The sequence below is a fragment of the Neolamprologus brichardi genome, chromosome 9, assembly GCF_056152115.1.
Source record: "Neolamprologus brichardi isolate AB-2024 chromosome 9, ASM5615211v1, whole genome shotgun sequence".
NCBI lineage: Eukaryota > Metazoa > Chordata > Actinopteri > Cichliformes > Cichlidae > Neolamprologus > Neolamprologus brichardi.
The window spans coordinates 30,288,090-30,308,969 of record NC_142112.1 but is presented as its reverse complement, the minus strand read 5'-3'; the positions used below and the strand labels follow the sequence as shown (position 1 = coordinate 30,308,969).

At 39.1% G+C, this 20,880-nt stretch overlaps 1 protein-coding gene across 1 annotated transcript in view; it reads left to right on the top strand.

The window, feature by feature from the left end:
- tmtopsb (teleost multiple tissue opsin b) overlaps positions 1–17,413 on the top strand; it is a 43,466-nt gene extending 26,053 nt beyond the window's left edge. The window contains exons 3-4 of the mRNA XM_087845663.1: positions 2,411–2,644; positions 16,460–17,413. Coding sequence (XP_087701789.1) covers positions 2,411–2,644; positions 16,460–16,756 — 531 coding nt within the window. The 3' untranslated portion in view covers positions 16,757–17,413. The remainder of the gene's footprint in view (positions 1–2,410; positions 2,645–16,459) is intronic.
- Positions 17,414–20,880: the final 3,467 nt, after the last annotated feature.

Genomic DNA, 20,880 nt, shown 5'->3' with positions numbered 1-20,880 from the left:
TGAAATATAGTGTTTTATATATATATATATATATATATATATATATATATATATATATATATATATATATATATATATATATAAACTAAGAAGAATGCTTTTTCACAGAGCCGTACATTTTGCCTCTAGACAGTTTTACTTATCTGGTAATCTGACTACTCCACTCCTTTCTGCATCTGTCCCTCTGGTTTACGCAAAGCTTGCTTAATAATACTTTTTTCTATCCCCGTGCTGTCATCTCTTAGGTGATTTTATAAAAATTAAGTTGATGTCCATAAAAACTGATCTATTTGATTAGGGAATGATGAACATTGTGCTACCTAGAGTTGCAGTTTTATAGGCTGGCAAGAACTTTTCATCTCCTCCTTGTGAAGAGTTGCAGACTTAAGATTCAGGATGCACACTGAACCTTCTGCTCTGCATACAACTGTACACATTTAATCTCATTCATCCTTCAGCTCCTTCAGTATAATGGACAGTAAGGTCTGGACTTTCTTTCCATTCAGGAATTACGGATGCATAGACTGCTTGTTGAATTGCTTTTGTCTGGGACAAATGACCAGAAGGACTGAATTGCAATTTTGCCCTTTGTGCCACAGTACAAACACTTTTTACTTTGAGACTAGTTCAAACTAACTCGAAAGGATTTTAAAAATCATTTATATTCATAACATTAGACAATATTTATTTACAGAGAAGATCCAGATGTACTCTTCTTTCAACCAGATGAGGTCTGTAGGACATGCTTTAAATCTCTCAGGCATGAAATATGGCAAATGTTTGTTCAGCTTAGTACTGATGAGATTTTAATTCCCGCAGAAACTCATCAGGGAAAGTCTTGAGCTTCTGTCCACTGCTGTGTACTTTGATATGAGTTACCAGGAGCCTTTGACGCCCATGTTTTACTTATCATTCTACTTAAGATCTATAACTTAGTTCAGATTCATCATTTCCAAAGAGAAGCTAGAGATGCTCACACATTCTGCTTGTATGCAAACTCCAAATGTCAACCCAGCAACGTGATGGAGCATGTCCTTGATCGTGTGACACTTTGTGCACTATGTCTAACCTGATGCTGTCATATGTCCAAACATATCTTAGTTTTTCTAGCACACTCTGCCTTAAAAATGTGCTTCAGGGGGTAGAGGCTTGAAATAATCTTCAAACATCCTCCACGTCCAGCTGACACTGCAGCTGTCACATGGATTGAGAGGCTACAGTTTGCTGAGAGTAATGTGGAAGACGTGATTTTGTTCTCCAAATGTTCATTTTTTACTTTCAACAGTTGACACATAATGGAAACAAGCACAAGCGCCTAAACACAAGTACATTTTTGTTGTCTGTAATACAAACCAGTGCGTGCCAAGTGCAGGTTTAAACCTGGAAATATTTGACATCTTGGATGATGTCCATGTTTAAATTAATTACATGCCACAAGAGACAGTGTTTAATGTTAGTCAATTTAACATTTAACAGCACAGACAATGCTTCAGTTCTGATTTAATCCCAGTGACTAAAGCGTTCACCGGCACTAACTGATAACGTCATAAACTCACTAACACAAGAAATAACACAAGAAAGCCATACCTGTGTTTTTTTGTTTTTTTTAAAAAAAGATTTCATCAACAGAATAAGTATAAATCTAGATACTGAGAAGAATATAAACACTTAATTATTCATTAGATTAAATAAAATTCTTATTGATCTCCAAGCACTCTCAGTCTGAGGACGTCTTCTTTCTTTGCTTGTGAGTTTGTAAACCCACCTTGAAAATTCAGTTTGATGAAAATTAAATGGGGAAAAAAGACAAAAGTAACTTTTTATGATGTTTTCTCCTTTTTCTGTCCTGAACTGAGTAAAATCTCATCTTTTTTTATGTATGATAGAAATTATTTATTTATGATGTCCAGCTTATTAAACCATACAGATTAGTCTCTGTTGTTGCTAAAAGAATATTGCTTTTACTGCTCTAGGCCTTTGTGGCCTGATTGAATTATTTGATGTTCATCATGCTGCTGCCTGCATTTATGGTCTTTTTCTGTCAGAGGTTATTAGCACAACCACAATTTGTCTCTTTGCTCATGATCCTTTGGTTTTAGTCTTAAAAAATTCTCAAATCATCTGTGTTTCAGTCTCTTGTGCATCAGGTGTTTTGGTTTTTGAAAACTAATGTCTGCACTCTGGTTTAAGGTGTGTTTGTATGGCAGCTTTATAACTGGTCAGGGAGGCACAGACATGTAGGGAATAATAAAGCAGAGATTAATGCCACTGTTGGGGGGGAAAGTGTACAAGCTGCTGAAATTGCAGCACCACTGTTTTTTTGTCTGGGTTTTTTTTTTTTTTGTTGTTGTTGTTGTTGTTTTTGGCGTCATGACAGTAGATCAGTAAAGTGTCTTTTCCTCTTTGTCAGGTCCGCAGCGTGAGTTCAGTGGTGACCCGTCGCAGAGAACAGCGGGTGCTGGTGATGGTTGTCACAATGGTGGTATGCTACCTGGTCTGCTGGCTGCCCTATGGTGTGGCAGCTCTGCTTGCAACCTTCGGCCCGCATGATCTTTTGACACCAGAGGCGACCATCATGCCGTCACTGCTGGCCAAATTGTCCACTGTCATCAATCCCTTTATCTACATATTCATGAACAAACAGGTGGGTTAGTGCTCTTTATTTGTCTTAATGACTTTTTTGCAAACATCACTCTCTCTCAACATCTCTTCAGTTTTATTCTAAAACATGCTTACAGTAGAAAAAGCAGCATCTCTTTTATATAACTGTAGATCCATCATAATTCATTTAAGGTTGTCTACATCTTTAGAGACGAACATGCAAACTTAGAATTTGTTTGGATTAGTTAGTGTTGACATGTTGGAGAAAAGCGGGTAACTACCCAAATGGATGTTGTGTGGCCCTTCCTTCCTACCTATAATTAAACCAAACCGAAAGCAGTTTTTTCTGTGACAAAATGAAAAATTAAACATTTGACCCTTTTACAGAGACTCTTTTCACACCTGGAAGCTATATCTAAACTAAATTGTGATTTCACAGCTCTGATTGATGCCACAAATGGTTTAATTGAGTCTACTCTAAGCTCAAAATGACACCTTTTCAATGTTTGCTTGGTTCAACCAACAGCGCAAATTTCTAGATTTATCAAAATTACTGAAAGGCAGAGGAGATCATTTACATTACATTACATTTAAAAGCTGGAACCATAAAATTTAGGTGTTTTCAAAACCAAGAAAGGGGCAAACACTTTCTCACAGCACTGCCTTAATGTCATTTACACAGAGTGAAAGAGATTTATACATTTAACATTTAGTGGGTAATAAATTGAGTAAGAACCTTGTTAAACTGTGAGATTGAGTCTTCTTCTAGTCTGTCACATTGTTGGCAAGTTTAATCTGATATAACACTTGATGATGTAATTAACTCCACTCACAATGTCCCTGAGGAGCTTCCCTTTGGGTCATTCCAGAAGCAACGTTGGTGAGTAGTAGGGGAAAACATTATCACTAATGGCCAGCTGGTTCCAGAGACAGCTGCACCCTCAAACTCCAACCAGCTGACTTGCATTCACTTAACAATGCACATATAGTACCACAATCTGAGGATTTGCAGACATTTTCCATGCATGAGCACTACGCGGCATGAGAACAAGAACAGAGAGGTGCTTTGTTTGACAGGGACAACTTTAAAAATCAATGATATCTTAGAAAGAAACACACAGTACAAACATAATAAAAGGCATGGAAAGGACACTACATCCTTCTGACCTTTTCCAAAGACCATACCGCTGTTATTCTGAGGTTATTGGTAAATTTATGGGTTTTCATAAAATATGGATGACAGATGGAGGGTGGATGTTTGTTATTGAGATAGCTTGGAGAATGCTTAAAACAGAGAGGGTTCAGCTTGTCTTGATGGCTGACTGGGTGTAGTTATTAAGACTGGTTCTACTTCATATTGCAGTTGCTCACTGCTGGTTGTTTGAGGTTTACTGAACTGTTAATGCTTCTTTGCAACTTTTCTAGGAGTGCAGTCAATTGTCATTTTGTTTTTGTCTTTTTGTTGCACAGTTCTCAAGGACATGCATTTCCTGAGTTTTGCGTTCTACGTGCCGACCGTCAAGGCAGCGTCATCTTTGTTTGCACTCATCTTTGAACTGTCATATGCAGGCTTTAGAATTGTGGCTTAATATGAGCAAAACAAAAAAAGCCATCTTCAAGGCAAAATAATCTATTATCAAACTTTTTATCTCTCCTTGATATTTTTTTCAGCTAAACAAAAAAAAAAATTACACAGCAGCTGATTGTTCAGTGCATTTGCTGATTTTACTGAGCGTTGCCAGAAGCCATTTGTATCAGCTCTGACACCAATTAATTCCATAAACTTCTCAACCAGAGGCAACAATAAAATTTAAATATTTTCTTGTTAATAATCTGAACATCAGACACTGTCCCTACCAAAAGCTCATAATGATCTGTTAGAGAACAAAACAGTGCTGTATTTAAATTGGACAAAATGTTCTTACACCTAATTTTTGCTCTTATTTGTGAACAGAGCGGACACCACTGGGAGGCCTCTCTGTTGTGCTGTTCTTTAGAAAATCGCTTTTTGGGAGTTGCCTGTTTGTTGCCTCTCCAGTGCACCTGTTTTCACTTTCGTTAGTACCAAAGCAGATGAAATGCAGTGATTTACAGTGATGTATGCTTGCAAACAGTAAGGACTGATGCTCTGTCTATTAATGTGCTGCTTGGAAAAAAAAGAAGAGAACATTCAATTGTCAGAGTATCAAAAGGTTTCTATGCAAAAATCCAGTGACTAAAGAAATATAGGATTTACACTTGTGGAGAAAGCAAGCAGACGTCCTCTCACCCTCTGCTGTCTCTTTCTTTACATATTCAGCTAGAACACACATGAAGACGCAGCGCAGACAAAGACAGATCTGACATTACTCTAACGGTGTCAAAGTCATAAAACATCCCCACCTCGCCCCCCTTTGTTGTGATACACATCTGACATGTGACATTTACGGACGATGGAAAATCTATTTGATGTTACTGCTGTTCCTAAATGACAGCAGATCAAACTTCAAGGTGCTTTTTAGCAATTTCACTGTAGATAAATCTTTAAAGCAGTCATTAGCAGATTAATTTAATGACTGCAAAGAAAATCAGATCAGCACACAGAGGATGGCTTTACGCAGTTATTTTGATCACAGTGAGAAAAAAACGATGGTTTCTATGGTTTCTCCTAATATGTCAGTAAACCTTAAAACCTTATCAGAGTTGTCAAAAGTTCATCTAAACAATGATACTGGGTAAAATCTACTTTTTTAAAAAAGTCATTAGAAAGATTCCTTTGAGCTTCTGCCCCATGTAGACATGATTGCATCGCATAATTTCTGCAGATTTATCCACTGCATTCATATTCATACTGGAAATCAAGAGCAAGCAAGTTTTTGCCCTTCTTGTTCTTCAGGGGAGGTTCGTGTCCTTTCTGAGTTCATCTTAGGACACCTGAATGTAGTATGACAGGTGTACCATTCCAGTCAGACTTCTCTCCTGACAACCTCTCCTGAGGAGGTCATGTCAGGGCATTTGACATCTAAAGCAAGAGTCCACCTGGGACTCATCTCCTTGCCTTACTGAGTAAGGGAAAAACATATAAGTGATGCGGTGATCACTCTTGCCTCAGCTCTGGGTTCAGATCTGCGAACTGGTCGGGGGGTGGGAGGGGTGTCTTTCTGTGTAGAGTTTCCTGTAGAAGTTTCCCCAAGCACTCCAGCCTTCTCCTAGAGTACTACGACATGCTTGTTAGGTTTATGGGGAATCTAAATTAGAGCCCGACCAATGTGGGACTTTTTAGACTCATACCAGACAATAGATTATTTTTTTATTTGCTTTCAGACACACAAAACATATTTCCCAAACATTTGTTATGTATAGTTATTTACTCATCCTCACAAAACTGATGACAATGAAGCTTAAAAATAATCTTGTTTATAATTCTCACAGCAAGTTTTGAATTAGTCATTTACGCCCTGCAACAACCAGCCCATCTGAGCAGAGTGCCCTCTAGTGGACAAACTATGCAGTGTCAAAACGCCAAACATGCGTGAAGGGTGTTTCTGCTCTCTCCGCTTTACTTTTTGAAGTTTCATTCATCAGCTGGTATAAATATTGACACAGATGACTGATATATCAGTATGGCTCTGTTCTAATTTGGCTGTACGTGTACATGTGGGTGTAAGTGGCTGTCCATCACTCTGCATTAGCCCAGCCACTAGTGACTTGTAAGTATGCGCCTGGTCTCTTACCCTAGGACAGTGTTGTGGCCATTTTTGTTGAATTTTTATGAAACATAATTTTTATCCATTTTTGATTTTCTTTAATACAATAAGAATATCCTAGTTTGCTTTGTCAGTCTGTAATTAATTTTACTTTTGGGAAAGTTTTGGAAAAGTGATTCGTTTGGTAACTTTTGGACCCTCCCATTAATTAAGGGATTAAGAGCACGCTAGGGGGTGTGGTGGAAATTTATTATTTTTTTTGTTGTTTAACAAATGTCAGTTGGGACGACGGGAGGGTTTAAAATGATTTGTTGACCACTTTTTGAAGTATAATCAAATTAAGTTAACTTTCGTTTATGTTTAAGTTGTAAGAAATTATTGGGTTGATTTTTTTCTTTGTATTTTACCACGAATATATTTTCAAAGAAGTCAGAAGTGTGTTCTGAAACAAACCACCTGTTGCCACCCACGGCCTTTTCGTGGACTATTTTTCTGTTTTGGAACTTAAGAGGCGGCGACAGGCAGCCTGGATGGGCTCCAGCCTCCCTGTAACTCAAAAAAGAGAAAAAAAGTTTATTTATTCAGTTCTGTTTAAACCAAAATACAGTGGGGTGTGAGAATGCAACACACAGTGCATTCAGTTCTGGAAAAACAAAACAAATGGATGTACAAACAAATGGGGAGAGACTTAACTGAAAGATTGGCTGTTCCCACCTTTCAGGTGCACTCATTTCCCCATTTTAATCATTTTTACTACCTGGATTGTTTCCCAAGAAAAATGGCATATAGTAGGAAGAATGGATACAAGCGTTTACAACACCTGATGTTATACATATCTTTATGCCCGCGGCTTTGACAAAATCTCAGCATACATTTTGGGAGTGAGAACTGTCTGGGTGACTAGAGAAGCCAGTTACCTGTTATTTTAGCCAAACTGGATAGGTTAATTGATTAATCCAAATTGCCCATAGGTGTGAATGCAGGAGTGAATGTGAGTGCGAATGGTTGTCTGTCCCTGTGTGTTAGCTCTGCGACAGACTGGCGACCTGTCCAGGGTGTACCCTGCCCCTCGCCCTATGACAGCTGGGATAGGCTCCAGCGCCCCCCGCGACCCTGAAAAGGATAAGCGGAAGCGAGTGGATGGATGGATTATTCCTTTGTAATGTGGTGCATTATTATGCTGCAGCAAGCCAGAAAGTTGTACATTCATGCCTATTAAGGGCTGTGTATAATCAGCAGTGACATTCACATTGTGGTATTCAGATCACTGGTGTTAAGGGGCACATGCTCTGCCAAGAAAACTTTCCTCACACCTTCACAGCAACACCAGGAAGAGTGCAAACTGCTGACACAAAGCCAGTTGTGTCTTTGGATTCACGCTGTTCTTGCGTAATAAGAGTGGAACCTTCTAATAAAGTGCTGAGCAGGAGGAGTGATGACAGTCCTAACAACCACTCAGTAGTTTCTCACAGTAATTTAAGTTTTAAAACTGCTTTTTCTCCTTTTTTCTCAAAAAACAAGCTCAGAAAAACAGCCAAATTACATCAAAATCAACTGCAACGTATCTCATCCATTTGTATTCTTGCAAAATTTTCTTTCCGTCATTTCCTGTCATCTGTGATATATGCATTTTTAAATTCAGCTACCGTTTGATGTTTTCCGATGATACTTTGTATAGTGAGGCGTTTTTTTTAATGTGTTAATCTGTCACGGCAGGATGGTTTTTGACAGGATTCAGATGCCCCATGTTACATTTTTATGAGCAGTGACCTCCAGAGCTCAGCAAAATTATTGCTTTTTAATACCTTGTGACATTTCGATGAATCATAAGAAAAAATGAGGGGAATATGAGGTATTCAAACGTGTCGACTGGGTGGAGGAAAAAGTAAAACTTGACCAGGAAAAAGAAAAAATATGCAAGGTTAGATTAAGGATGAAAGAGTAAAAGAAGGCAGGTAAAAAAAAATTACAGAAGGAAATGGAAGATGACACAGGAAAAGGGGAAAACAGAAAAAATCCAAGGTGAGGAAGGGAGGACAGGAGATATAACTGTAATGAGGAAGCTGGATGTAAAGGCTGGATGATGGACGTTAAAAGAGGGGAGAAAATGAAGAAACTTTTTTCAAAAAAGAAGGAATGAAATGAAAATTTGTTAGACTGGCAGTGAAGAAGAAATGTCAGAAATATAGTAGAAGTTGGAAAAGTATACAAGACATTAAGATGAAGGAAAGGTGGGAAAGAGAAAGGTGACGGGCAGGAGGAGTAAAGGATGGAGTTCTTTTTATTCTTGCAAAGGTAGCGTGGCTTTGATTTTGATTAGCATGTTACTATCAGGGAGCGACACAGTGCCGTGGTGACCTTTTCCTTTTTTCCTCTCTCTCATACGTTCACGCAAACAGTCTTTTATCTGCCTCCGTCTGCTTTTATCTGCTGCCTCTGCCTGTCGTTCAGGTGCTGAAGTTGTCACTTTTGAGCTCGTGAGACATTTAAACCGTCTTTGATGGCTGACTTATTACGACGGTAAAGTTTTTAGGGTTTGTATGTGATGATTAAGCAACTAACTGAACTTTCAGGACTTCAGATAAGCTCTCGGGAGGCCACGTGGGAGGCCGCACTGTGTGGCGCTTTCAGTCTTCAGTTCCTCCCAGCCCATAACTATGGCAGCAATGTGTTGAGGCGAGTTGAAGACTTTAAGCGCTGTGCAGATTCACGACCCGGACCTCAGCTGCTACTTTTTCCAGCCCAGTTTATACAGACAATGTAATGAGCATCTTATTTACTTTTTACATGTTGGCTGTTTAACACTATCTTTTATATTTCTGTTACATTTCATCTAAGCAAGTGCATATTTCCTACCCGCTGTATATGTTTGTTTTTTTTTCAATATTTCAACTAAATATTGAAATTAAGACTTAACTTATAATTCAAATTCACCATGTGTAAGAAAAAAATGTTTTTTACTCCAGTGCCAAATGCTATAAAATGAGAAATTATGATGTTTTAATGTAATTGACGCCCCTAGTTGAACTACAAATGTGGAGCCCAAGGCCAGTTCCATCCCAAAGAGACCAGCTGCTTGGTAACTTGTTTTTTTTGGAGAGTTTGGTGTATGTTTGGACTCTCCCCTGAATTCTCCACCAAGATATTTTGTGCTGCAAAACACTGTGGACTGAGTGGCTCATGACTCATGAACAATTTGACCTTACAGGATTACTGAGAATGTTGAATGAATCATCATCAGGTTTTTTTTTTATAAAGATCTGCTATATCCGTAGAGTGATGTATTAAGCTATCGTCATTGGCAACCTTCTTGATTTTGAAGCTCTCAGTATTTCAGCCTTCACCACCTTAAATAAATAATTTTTTTTTATTTATATAGCACCTTTCAAGACAGAATCACAAAGTGCTGCACATAAGATTACAAGTCATAAAAAGATTTAAAAAGAGAAAATAAAACGGGCAGTTTTAAAAAGGTGAGTTTTGAGTTGTTTTTTTTTAAAACAGCTAATGAGTCCGCAGTTCTTAATGTTTGGGGGAGAGAGTTCCACAGTGGCAAAAGCTCTGTCACCTCTAGTCCTCCTCTTAGTATTTTTTTAAAGCAAGTAAGCCCTGATCAGATGACCTCAAAGACCTGCTAGGGACATAGGGCTGTAGCAGATCAAAGATGTAGGCTGGTGCCAGTCCGTGTAGGTCAAGACCAGGACCTTAAAATTGACTCTAAATTTAACAGGAAGCCGGTGTAACTGAGATAACAACGGTGTGACATGTGAGTACTTTGGAGGATTTTGTCAAAAGTCTAGCTGCAGCGTTTTGCACAACCTGCAGACGATCCAGAGAACCTTTGCTTAGACACATAAACAGCGAATTACAATAATCCAAGCGTGACAAAATAAATGCATGTATAGCAATCTCCAATTCAGAGCGAGATAAAATCGGTTAGTCACAAGCAATGGTCACTAGATATTTATCAGTCACAAGACAGACAAACCTGCTTCGAGGATTTCTCTTAAGACATTCCATGTGTAACGTGATGTTTCATTATGTGTTTGAAATTCTCTTTTTATTGGCTGTTACATTGGGGTTACTTCTCATGGCCTGAAATCAAACATTTCCAAAAAAAAAAATCCTCATCTTCATTAGCTACAATATTCAGTTGATCACACATTAAAGCAGCAGTATATTAAACCAATTTCTTTTTTTTAAACTTAAAAAAACAGACATGATTTTGGCTTGATTTGATGCTAAAAGCACATGTGCTTTCAGTTAAGAAGAAATCTTAATATTGCTGATTTAGAGTTGCCACACTGTGGTTAGTTAATTGTGTCAAGCGCATAAAAGTACTCAGCCCACAATTAGAATAATAAAAAAAACAACAACACTTCTTACATTACAAACAAAGAGCTTTACTGTCTTCTGTTGTAGGCTCACCAAACAAAAGCAGCCCCACCCATATGGAAAAGATATATATATATATATATATATATATATCTATATATCTATATATCTATATATATATATATATATATATATCTATATATAGATATATAGATATAGATATATAGATATATATATATATATATATAGATATATAGATATATATATAGATATATATATATATATATATATATATATATATATATATAGATATAGATATAGATATATATATATAGATATAGATATAGAGATATAGATATATAGATATATATATAGATATAGAGATATAGATATATATATATATATATATATATATATATATATATATATATATATATATATATATATATATATATATATGCTCTGACTTGTATTATGAGTATGAGTCTGTGGTCTGGGAGAGAGTCCTGTAACTCTCTGTCTGCAAAATACAGTATATAATGACCAATGTTGGGCAAATAATTATATAGTTACTCCTCAAAAAAGTAACTCAGTTTGGCAAACAACGACGTTTTTTGCAGCTATTTTTTTTTAAATGCAGCCAATGCATTTTTAAATAAACATTTCAAACTATTTACAGAACAATCAGCTGTTCTGCATCAAATTTGATGCCACACAAATTATTTGTGCCACTCCAAAAAATAATTTCTGTCCACTATGAGATAAAGGAGAACAGCAGCCTGATACCTGCAGGCCTGACAACAGGAGATGTATCACTGCTGTAACACCTGTAACATTCAGCAGTCGCCTCATTGTTCTGACACACACAACAAATCTATTGACAACACTACACACTAACTACACAAGATTTGCGCTAAACGTCTCAAATCTCTCACATCTCAAAACACCGCCGTCACTCCTAAAATCTCCCCCCGTTTCTTAACAACTAGATGCCACGTTGCCATACAATTTTTTGATTGGTCGACATGGTACTTTTTTGGACGAATAGGAAAGAGAGACGGGTTGGGGAGGTGGGGGATTTGTTTTGTTTTTGCTCACAGGCGGAGAGCGCTTTCGAGCCTTTTTTCTTTCAAAACGGCGTTTTTACCGTTTCTTCCCGCAGTAAATATAAACAACGATAATATTCAGCAAGGAAACCAAACATTGCATATTTTTATCATAACTCTGGTTTTACGTGGCCGATCAACACAATTTAAAAACTGGTATAAAGTCCACACTTTTTCTGTCAATTGCTCCGTCTGTCCTGCTCACATCTCCAATGGTTGTACACGTTGTCGTTAACGTGGCTTCACTCCACATCAGCCACGCCGCTTTGCTAGCTAAAACTCCGGTGTCGGCACATAGGGACGCTGTCAACGACGTTGATTAGCTGCGTATATACAAATGTGAATCGCAGTATTGGCTGGACTATGGGATAAGGTGGGATCGTTCTAATCCCATATGGGAGCAGCCAGTCACTTACTGACTAACACTGCAAAACAGAATTGTTAAAGTATTAATTTTAATTTCAATTCAGGTTAGATTTTTTTTGTGCAAAACGCAGATTTTCTGTGCGCAGAGACCGTGCAGCACGTGCGCAGCTTAGAGGGAACATTGCTGCCGGGTGTTATTTCATACGTCTGAAAAATAAACTAAATCCCTTGAATGAGCCTAGCTTTTGTTTTCAACACTGCACTGCAAAGAATAGCTGCAGACGCCCATCGGAGATGAAAAGCACACCACCAACTGTGAAACCCTCACATCATCGCTCCTACCCACCATCCCCAGTCTCTTGCATTAAAGACCACACTTCACATCAAGGTAGTATCACATGTTCATTTGTGTTAATCACTCCCACAGGTTTGGAGGCAGGTGAGGATTTGGTCACTCATCAGTCTTAAGATCCCAATCTGTGTCTGATCTCAACTGTAATCCCACCTGACGTCAGCTCGCCCTCCTGTTTATCCATTCCCCCCCAATTTCTCCTTCCCACTTCTCACATCTAGCCTTTTCTTTTTTCTCCGCGGTTTTACTTTCAAACCGACATTTTCTTTTTTTCTCCCCCAGGCACATCTCTCTAGTTGATTAACACACTGGGATTTGAGACACAAGCAGATTTAAAGCACACAGCTAATTTTGAAAGCTGCATAATTTCCTCGGGGTAACAGAAATTAATTGGCTCATATGAGGAATTATCACCCAATTGCTCAAGTGTCTTAGTTAAAAAGCACTACAAACTGGTCTCATTTGTCATATCAATAAGTGGCTGTCTACATTTTCAAAGGGTGCTAACATGCTGGAGGAAACTGCATGCCGAGGTGTCGTGTTTCATGCAGCACGCTTGTTTGATCTGCAGCACCCTGGGGAAATGTAGTAGACTTTAAGTATACATGTGGAACTGGGGAGTATACTAAGTACACTACGTTTATCCAGGGGATGCCTGCCGGACTCAAAACATGCAGAAGACAGAAAACTTGAAAGTGTGTAAATACAAACCTCCTCTTATTTTTCAATGACTTTACTTTGATTATCATTATATGGTATTTCTGTCTGTGCAACATCCAGTAAGTTCTGATCTTTTGGTCATTTTGTTGCTGTCTGTTATTCCTTACATTAATACAGTTCTGTTAACAAATATCTGAAATATACCAAAGTTATGAACACTGGAGAGAAACATATATCCTTATCAGTATTTTCAGTATCATTGCAGTCTTCTGTAATTGACATTAGTCATAAGTGTTTGCTGTTATTGCTGAATAATTACCTTTTTCTCCATTTTTTTCCAGTCTTTCTGCTGTGCTGTCTGTTTCACTTTTTATACTCAGTGCAAACTTCAGTTAAATACTATTACTACTACTAGTAAGTACAGGATTTACAGTATTGTGCAAAACTTGTCCATCCTTTTTGAATCTCTTTTCCTAGTTTTTCTTTGGATGTTGTCTGATTTTTCACTCATTTTCAGTTCAGGATCTTCAATCACATCATTATTAGTGGTCTGTCTAAAAAAATACCAAAGGTAACAAATCAGACAGGCATGAAACAGCACTTTTGATCCAACAAAGGGATTCCCAAAGAGCTTTAGCTGAAAACACGATATATCACAGAACGGTGTGCTGTGTGTACTGATATCCTAAAGCATTATTTACAGCAAAATAAATGTATCTGAAAGGCACATCCTTAAGAAAAAGGGGAAAATACAGCAAAGACCTGACTCAGGGCCTGAGAGATACAGCTGCCCTTTGAGTTGGTCCATCTGTTGTTTGCTCAACCCTCATCAGAAATGGACTCAGTGGAAGGATGGCTGTCAAAAACGCATTCTTAAGGAAGGGAAACAGTGAGAAAAGGCTGAGGTATGCCAAATTACACACGAACTGGACTGAAGATCAGTGGCATTTGGTCTTGTGGAGGGATGAACTTAGATATGTGGTTCAATTCCTCATCAACATCTTGTCCAGAGTCTTCAAATTATGATTGCAGAAAAGCACCATCCATCATGCAAAACCATGTGGAAAGCATCGGATGTGCAGCAGCATAAAACACACACAAACGTAATGGAACACTGTCAGTCATTTCTTGGAGCCCAAACCTTAATATTATGGTGTTGTGGCTGAGACATGGGCTGAGACATGGGCGGACATGTCTCAGCCTCCACCATTCTCAGCACTGGAGCCCCCCAGGGGTGTGTTCTGAGCCCCCTGCTGTACTCCTTGTACACATATGACTGTGTGGCCACTACCAGCTCCACCACCATCATCAAGTTTGCTGACGACACCGTCGTGGTGGGCCTGATCTCTGACAACAACGAGACGCCCTACCTGAAGGAGATTAGGAATCTGGAGAACTGGTGCCAGAGGAACAACCTCCTTCTAAACGTCAGTAAGACAAAGGAGTTGATAGTGGACTTCAGCACTAAGCAGGAGAGGAACTACCAGACCCCCGTCATCAACGAGTGCCCAGTGGAGAGAGTGGACAGCTTCAAATACCTCGGAGTTCACATCACGCAGGACCTGTCATGGTCCTGTCACATCAACACCGTGGTGAAAAAGGCCTGTCAGCGTCTCTACCACCTCAGACGCTTGAGAGACTTCCGACTGCCCCCCAAGGTGCTCAGGAACTTTTACTCCTGCACCATAGAGAGCATCCTGACGGGAAACATCTTAACCTGGTTCGGGAACAGCACCATGCAGGACAGACGAGCTCTACAGAGGGTTGTGCGTTCAGCTGAGCGCACCATCCGCTCCGAGCTCCCTGACCTGCACTCAATCTACAGCAGGCGGTGCTGGACCAAGGCCAGGAAGATCGTGAAGGACCTCAGCCATCCCAACAACGGACTGTTCTCTCTGTTGAGGTCAGGAAAGAGATTCCGCTCCCTGAAGACCAACACAGAGAGACTGAGGAGGAGCTTCTTCCCGCAGGCGATACGGTCTCTCAATCACACCACCACACAGTACTGACCCACACATATAGTTCTTACACACACACTGGACATTCTGGACATTTGTTTACACTTCATCACTTTAAGCATATTTGCACTGCACAAGACACTGTATAATGTGGATTGCAGCTGCTGTTATTGTGTGTATATATATTTATATTTCTCTTACATTCTTATAAATGTCTATACTTTGTATTTTGTTGTACAGTTATCTTATTTTCAACTTTAATTTATATATTTTATCTTATTCTTTCCCAGTTAAATTTACCCTTCATTCTTTTTGTGTTGTACAGTTATCTCATTCTTAACTTAATTTTTTTATATTTTATTTTATTCCTTCCTGGTTAAATTTACCCTTTTTTATTTTCATATTTATTTATTTCCTATCTTATTCATAGCCTTTTCTTTTTCTTTAGGTCACGAGCAGTTGTCCAAGCATTTCACTACATATCATACTGTGTATGACTGTGTATGTGACAAATAAAAAATTTGAATTTGAATTTGAATTTGAATTTGAATCACTTTGACAGAGAACAGAAGAACAACAAAACAAAAGCAGCCAACATGCAAAAAAGAGCTTTGAGTCTCCTTCAAAAAGTCTGGGGAACTGCTTACATGCAGAATTACATATTATCACTTCTAGAATACTATTTCTAAGTCTACACTTTCACTGATACTGTAGCTACAGTCAACACTTTACCTGTTTCTGTTTCTACTCATAGTACTATGTCATTGCAGCATGCATTAGGATTTTAACTACTGAATGTCACAATGAGATTGTTATTCTGAACTTCAGTAATCTGTATTCAATACAAAATAGCAATCATCAGTGACAGAGGTGAAACTGAATTATTTAGTCATGAAAGGGTGAATTGGCGTTGAGGTGGGTTGCAAAGCAGTGTGTAGATGTACCGCAGTTCTATTCAGTCTAAAGCAGCTTAAATTATTCTTAAATTTTACTGCAAACTACTGAAACAAGTCTTGTTATGTCTCTTGTGGGAATTATATCATTTTTTTTAATCATGTTTGTTCTTTGATATCCTTTTTATTAAGCTTTGAGTAGTGGCATTTGATTAAAACATTTATTCAATATATTACAAATATAGTACCAATCATGTTATTACACATATTGCAAAATGTGCTTAGAAAAAGTTGGCCTTCTGTCTGGTAAGAGGTTACAAGCTTTATCTGGTGAGGTGAAAAGGTGATCACAGATCTTAATATTCATCAAGTCAAAAGTCACCTGCAGTCACGCTCACTTCTTTTACCTCCTAACCAAACACCCAAATCTAGAAATTTCAGCCATTAACAAACTCGTTACCACTCTGTGGCTAATCCTGTGTGTCTGTGTGTTTTTGTGTAGTTTTACAGGTGTTTCACAGCATTCTTCAGCTGCTCCATCCCTGAGCAGAGCTCCACCTTAAAGACGTTTTCTCGGGTGACTAAGACGTTCCGCTCCAACCGCCATGAGAAGGAACCCCAGGTGTTTGCCGCCGCTCCATCCACAGCCTTGCCCACACCCAACTCCATTCACGAGTCCTCGCAGGAAGCTAATCACGTGGCTCAATCTCCAACAAAAAGAGACGGTGTGGTTTCCCAAACTCCTACTGCTGTCAGCTTCAAACCTAAACTGATTCTGGTGGCTCACTATAGGGAATAAAAACAGAGACAGCAGGAGGTGAATGCTCAGAGAAACAAGAAGGCACAAACGAGCGGGAGAACAGGTCTCCAATTAAGAAACAAATCCTCTTAATAGCTGGAAAGAACAATTGCAGTGGGACCGCAGTGGGAGTTTTAAATACAAGCTGGGATGCTTTAATCCCAGAACAGGTTATCAATGCTGTGTGAGGTCGGCAAACAGGGATAGAGGCTCTGTGTACAAATCAGAAGACAGATTTGAAGATTAGGGCTACACAGAGTGCTATGTGTTAAAACCACACACTTCTGCCATTAGGATGTACCCGCCATAATCGCATCCATTGTACACAAGAGCACAACTGTTGCATTAAAGCTCACTTACCTCTGCCTAAAGTTTAACATTAAGGACCATGTATTTCTTTCACACTGGAAGACGGATAATTCTACCTAATTCTGCAGAAGTGGTCAGGGATGTATGGTCAGAACATGACCCACGCAGTGCCAACGTGGAGAGGCAGATTACAAAACAAGACGCCTGCTGTTTTAGAAAAAGTGGATATTCGCTTTTACTAAATGTTTAATCACGATGAGATGGGGGCTCTGCTTACATAATGGTTGTTTTTGTGGACAGACTCATGCTTGGTTTTAACAACAGTGCATTTGGAACGGATACATCGACAACACTTTAATTTGAGCCCCCATTATTTAGCAGTTACTAGCTGTATATACAGATTTACTAAATGGTTTATAGCACATTGTAATGTGTTTGCAAGTAGATGTGTCTTTATGTAATTAATTGCGTTTGAAATTAAACCCTTTATTTGCGTGTATTCAGATGTGTATATTTGTGTGTGTGTGTGTGTGTATATTTGTGTGTGTGTGTGTGTGTGTGTGTGTGTGTGGCAGAATGTGTTAGCTACAAGCCAAGAATTAGCATGTTTATTAGGCCACTGCTAGTATGTCAGTAATGGGTATGGAAATAAGCACGACTGCACTTTAATGATTCCGATGTCCCAATGGAAAGGAAGATGTGCCGGTAAATCAATTACAAAGAGAGATGAAAAAATCCACACAGTGCTTAAAAAAGCTAAGCTTTTTGCTTGTATGGATGTGTGTGTGTTTTTTATGTAACTAACAGAACCAATTCAGGAACATTTTGCAGAACCACAGCGGTCTCTGGCAGCAATTTCATAAATTGTTTGGTGATGATTTCTATCCCTGTTTTTTTTTTTTTTTTCCATTTTGTTTTGTTTGTGCAAAGGGGGAATCCCAAAAAGTTCATTCTGTTCATCTGGACATAGTGTTTGCATTGGGACAAATGTTTTGTCACTCATCCAAGTGACTTCTTTAGTCCCAGCTGACTGCAGGTTTCCCCAACCTCACAAACCGTACATTTGCATAATAACTGAGACTAGCACACTAAAGGGATATGCAAAGTGTCATGACCATTGATCAGCAACAACTGACCCATTCACAGAGAGTTGGGGAACGTCTGCAATCACAGCATTGTAAGATGGGAAAAGATGTACCCTTAGGCCCCCTCCTCGATTCAGAGATGGTCTTTCCCTTTTCACATAAATGGCCTTCAATGTCCAGGTGTGTACATCCTCATCACTGAAAGAGTTTCCACTGGTCTGTAGGTGTGAATAGACTGCAGAGTGCTGGCCTGGCGAGTTAGCTGTACCGTGTTGTGCCAGGTTATTTAGGTTCGCTGATGTATAAATCATGGCAATCCTGTGGCACTTAACAACGTACACTATATTACTCTGTTTGTGCTGGGGGACCTGATCCTTGGGGTTGACTAATTATTTAAGGTTCGGGGGTGGCTGTAGCTCAGGAGGTGGAGCAGGTCACCTACTGATTGGAACGTTGGTGGTTCTGGCTCCTCTAGTCTGCATGCCAAGTATCCTTGGGCAAGATACTACCTCCAATGCATCCATCGGAGTGTGAGTGTGCGTGAATGTCGTTAGAAAAGCACTCGGTTTAGAGTCAGTGCTTGTGAGAATGGGTGTGATTGGGTGAATGTGGCATGTTGCATACAGCGCTTTGAGTACTCTGGGAGAGTAGAAACGCTATATAAGAATCAGTCCATTTACCATGACTCTTATCATCCACTGGAGTATGCTGGGCATACTCAGGACGCTACAACACCAGCCCCACAGATACAGCGGCCAGGGAAGCAGAAGAACATCATATCAAGAAGGCCCTGAGTAAATGTGGTTACATTTGTGAAACCCAGGTCAATCCAGGAGAGAATAAGGACAGCTGCTGCTTAAGCAAAAGCCCTTAGTGATCTGTTGTGTCAGACGTATCAGAACAGCTGAGATGCATTTTCTATAAACACAGCATCTCCATGGCTTTCAAACCCCAAAACCTGCTGCACCAAAAATTGGTCCACTCCAAGGATCCTGTTCCCCGACACAAACAGAGTAATATAGTAATATAGTGTATGCTGTTAAGTGCCAGGAGGAGTGCCATGAATTATACATCGGGGAAACCAGACAACCTGTGGATAAGTGAAATGCAAAACACAGAAGAGCAAACTCGTCAGACCAAGACTCCTTAGCCTGTCTACAGGCCATGGACGCTCTTTCAATGACGAGGATGTACACATCCTGGACAGGGAGGAACGCTGGTTTGATCAGGGAGTCGAGGAGGCCATTTATGTGAAAAAGGAAAGACGATCTTTGAATTGAGGAGGGGACCTAAGGGTACATCTTTCCCCATCTTACAATGCTGTGATTGTAGCCATTCCTGAACTCTCTGTAAATTGTTACTCATGGCCATTTGTCAATTGTCATTAATCAATGGTCTTTGATCAGTGGTTGTTGATCATTTGTGATCAAGAAACTGATATCACGGCCCATTGTTTGTCAGTTGTGCTAGTTTAATTCAAAATGCACATGCACTGTTTATAAGGTTGTGGAAACCTGCAGTCAGCTGAGACTGAAGAAGTCATTTAGATGAAAACGCTACGTCCAGATAAGCAGAATCAACTTTTTGGAATTTCCTTACCTGGATGATGGTTTTGATGTTTTGTCAGCTATGTTTGCAGATACTGTAGCAGGATTTTTTTTTCCAACTTCAATTTGGTTGAAGAAGGAGGGTAAGCATTTTTTCCTGACCCAATTTCCAAACCAGTAGGCTATTAGAGGATTTGATACAGAGTATTAAGGATTTGTTGAGTAATTTCATGCAATTTAGTACTGAGATGGTTTTTATTAGATCTTTATTTACACTGCATAGAAGTCTCCTTTCACCAGAGCTGGGACTGTTACAAAAGCCATTAAAGGGACCTTCCACCATGTTACATGGGACATGTAAGGTATTTCAGTGTTTTGAGTTGCTGATATTTCTAAAACTGCTGCGTCTCTCTGTTTGGTGGCAGTTTGGTTTTGTGTTGTCTCCTAATGTACTTTCCTTTGCTTATGTAACATAAATGAAATAATGTCCGAAACAGATTGGGATGTCTCAGTATTTTTCCTTCATTGAAAGTTTTTTTGTCTCTTTCCTGAGAAGCTTTAGCTCACTGTTACTGTGTCAGTTTACTTTCTCCATATTCACATGCGGTGATTAATCCATGAATTATTAACACAGGCATTATTACAGGGAGAAAAACAGATTACCAGTCTTGGCCTCTTTGAGAAGCAAACAGTATTTGGAGCATTCGAATGGAATATCACAAAATGACGGCCATGAATATGTAATGAGCTGACGGCTGCGAACACACTCACGCACCGCAAGTCAATATCAGAGTTTTCACAGTGGATTACTTGATCTCATCTTTTGGAGGACGGTGTGCTGCAGGAATTAAGTATGGCTCCACACAGTTTCAGTTACATTACACTGAAAACACTGAAAACACTTTTATCAGGGATTTTTAGTTTCATACATGTTACCACTAGGTGACTACCTCATCAGTGGAGAAGTACCAAAAAACAGTTTTAACTGCCGCTTAAAGTTGGCCCCAAAAAGTGTAAAGAAATAGTTCCTCCAGAATGAAAAGTGACACCTTTATCTTGTTTATTATCAAACAGCCAGCAGACTTTAAGGTTATATAGAAGTCTTTTGGTAATGTTTATTCATTTGGATATATTCAATTCAAGTCAATTCAATTCAATTCAATTTTATTTATATAGCGCCAAA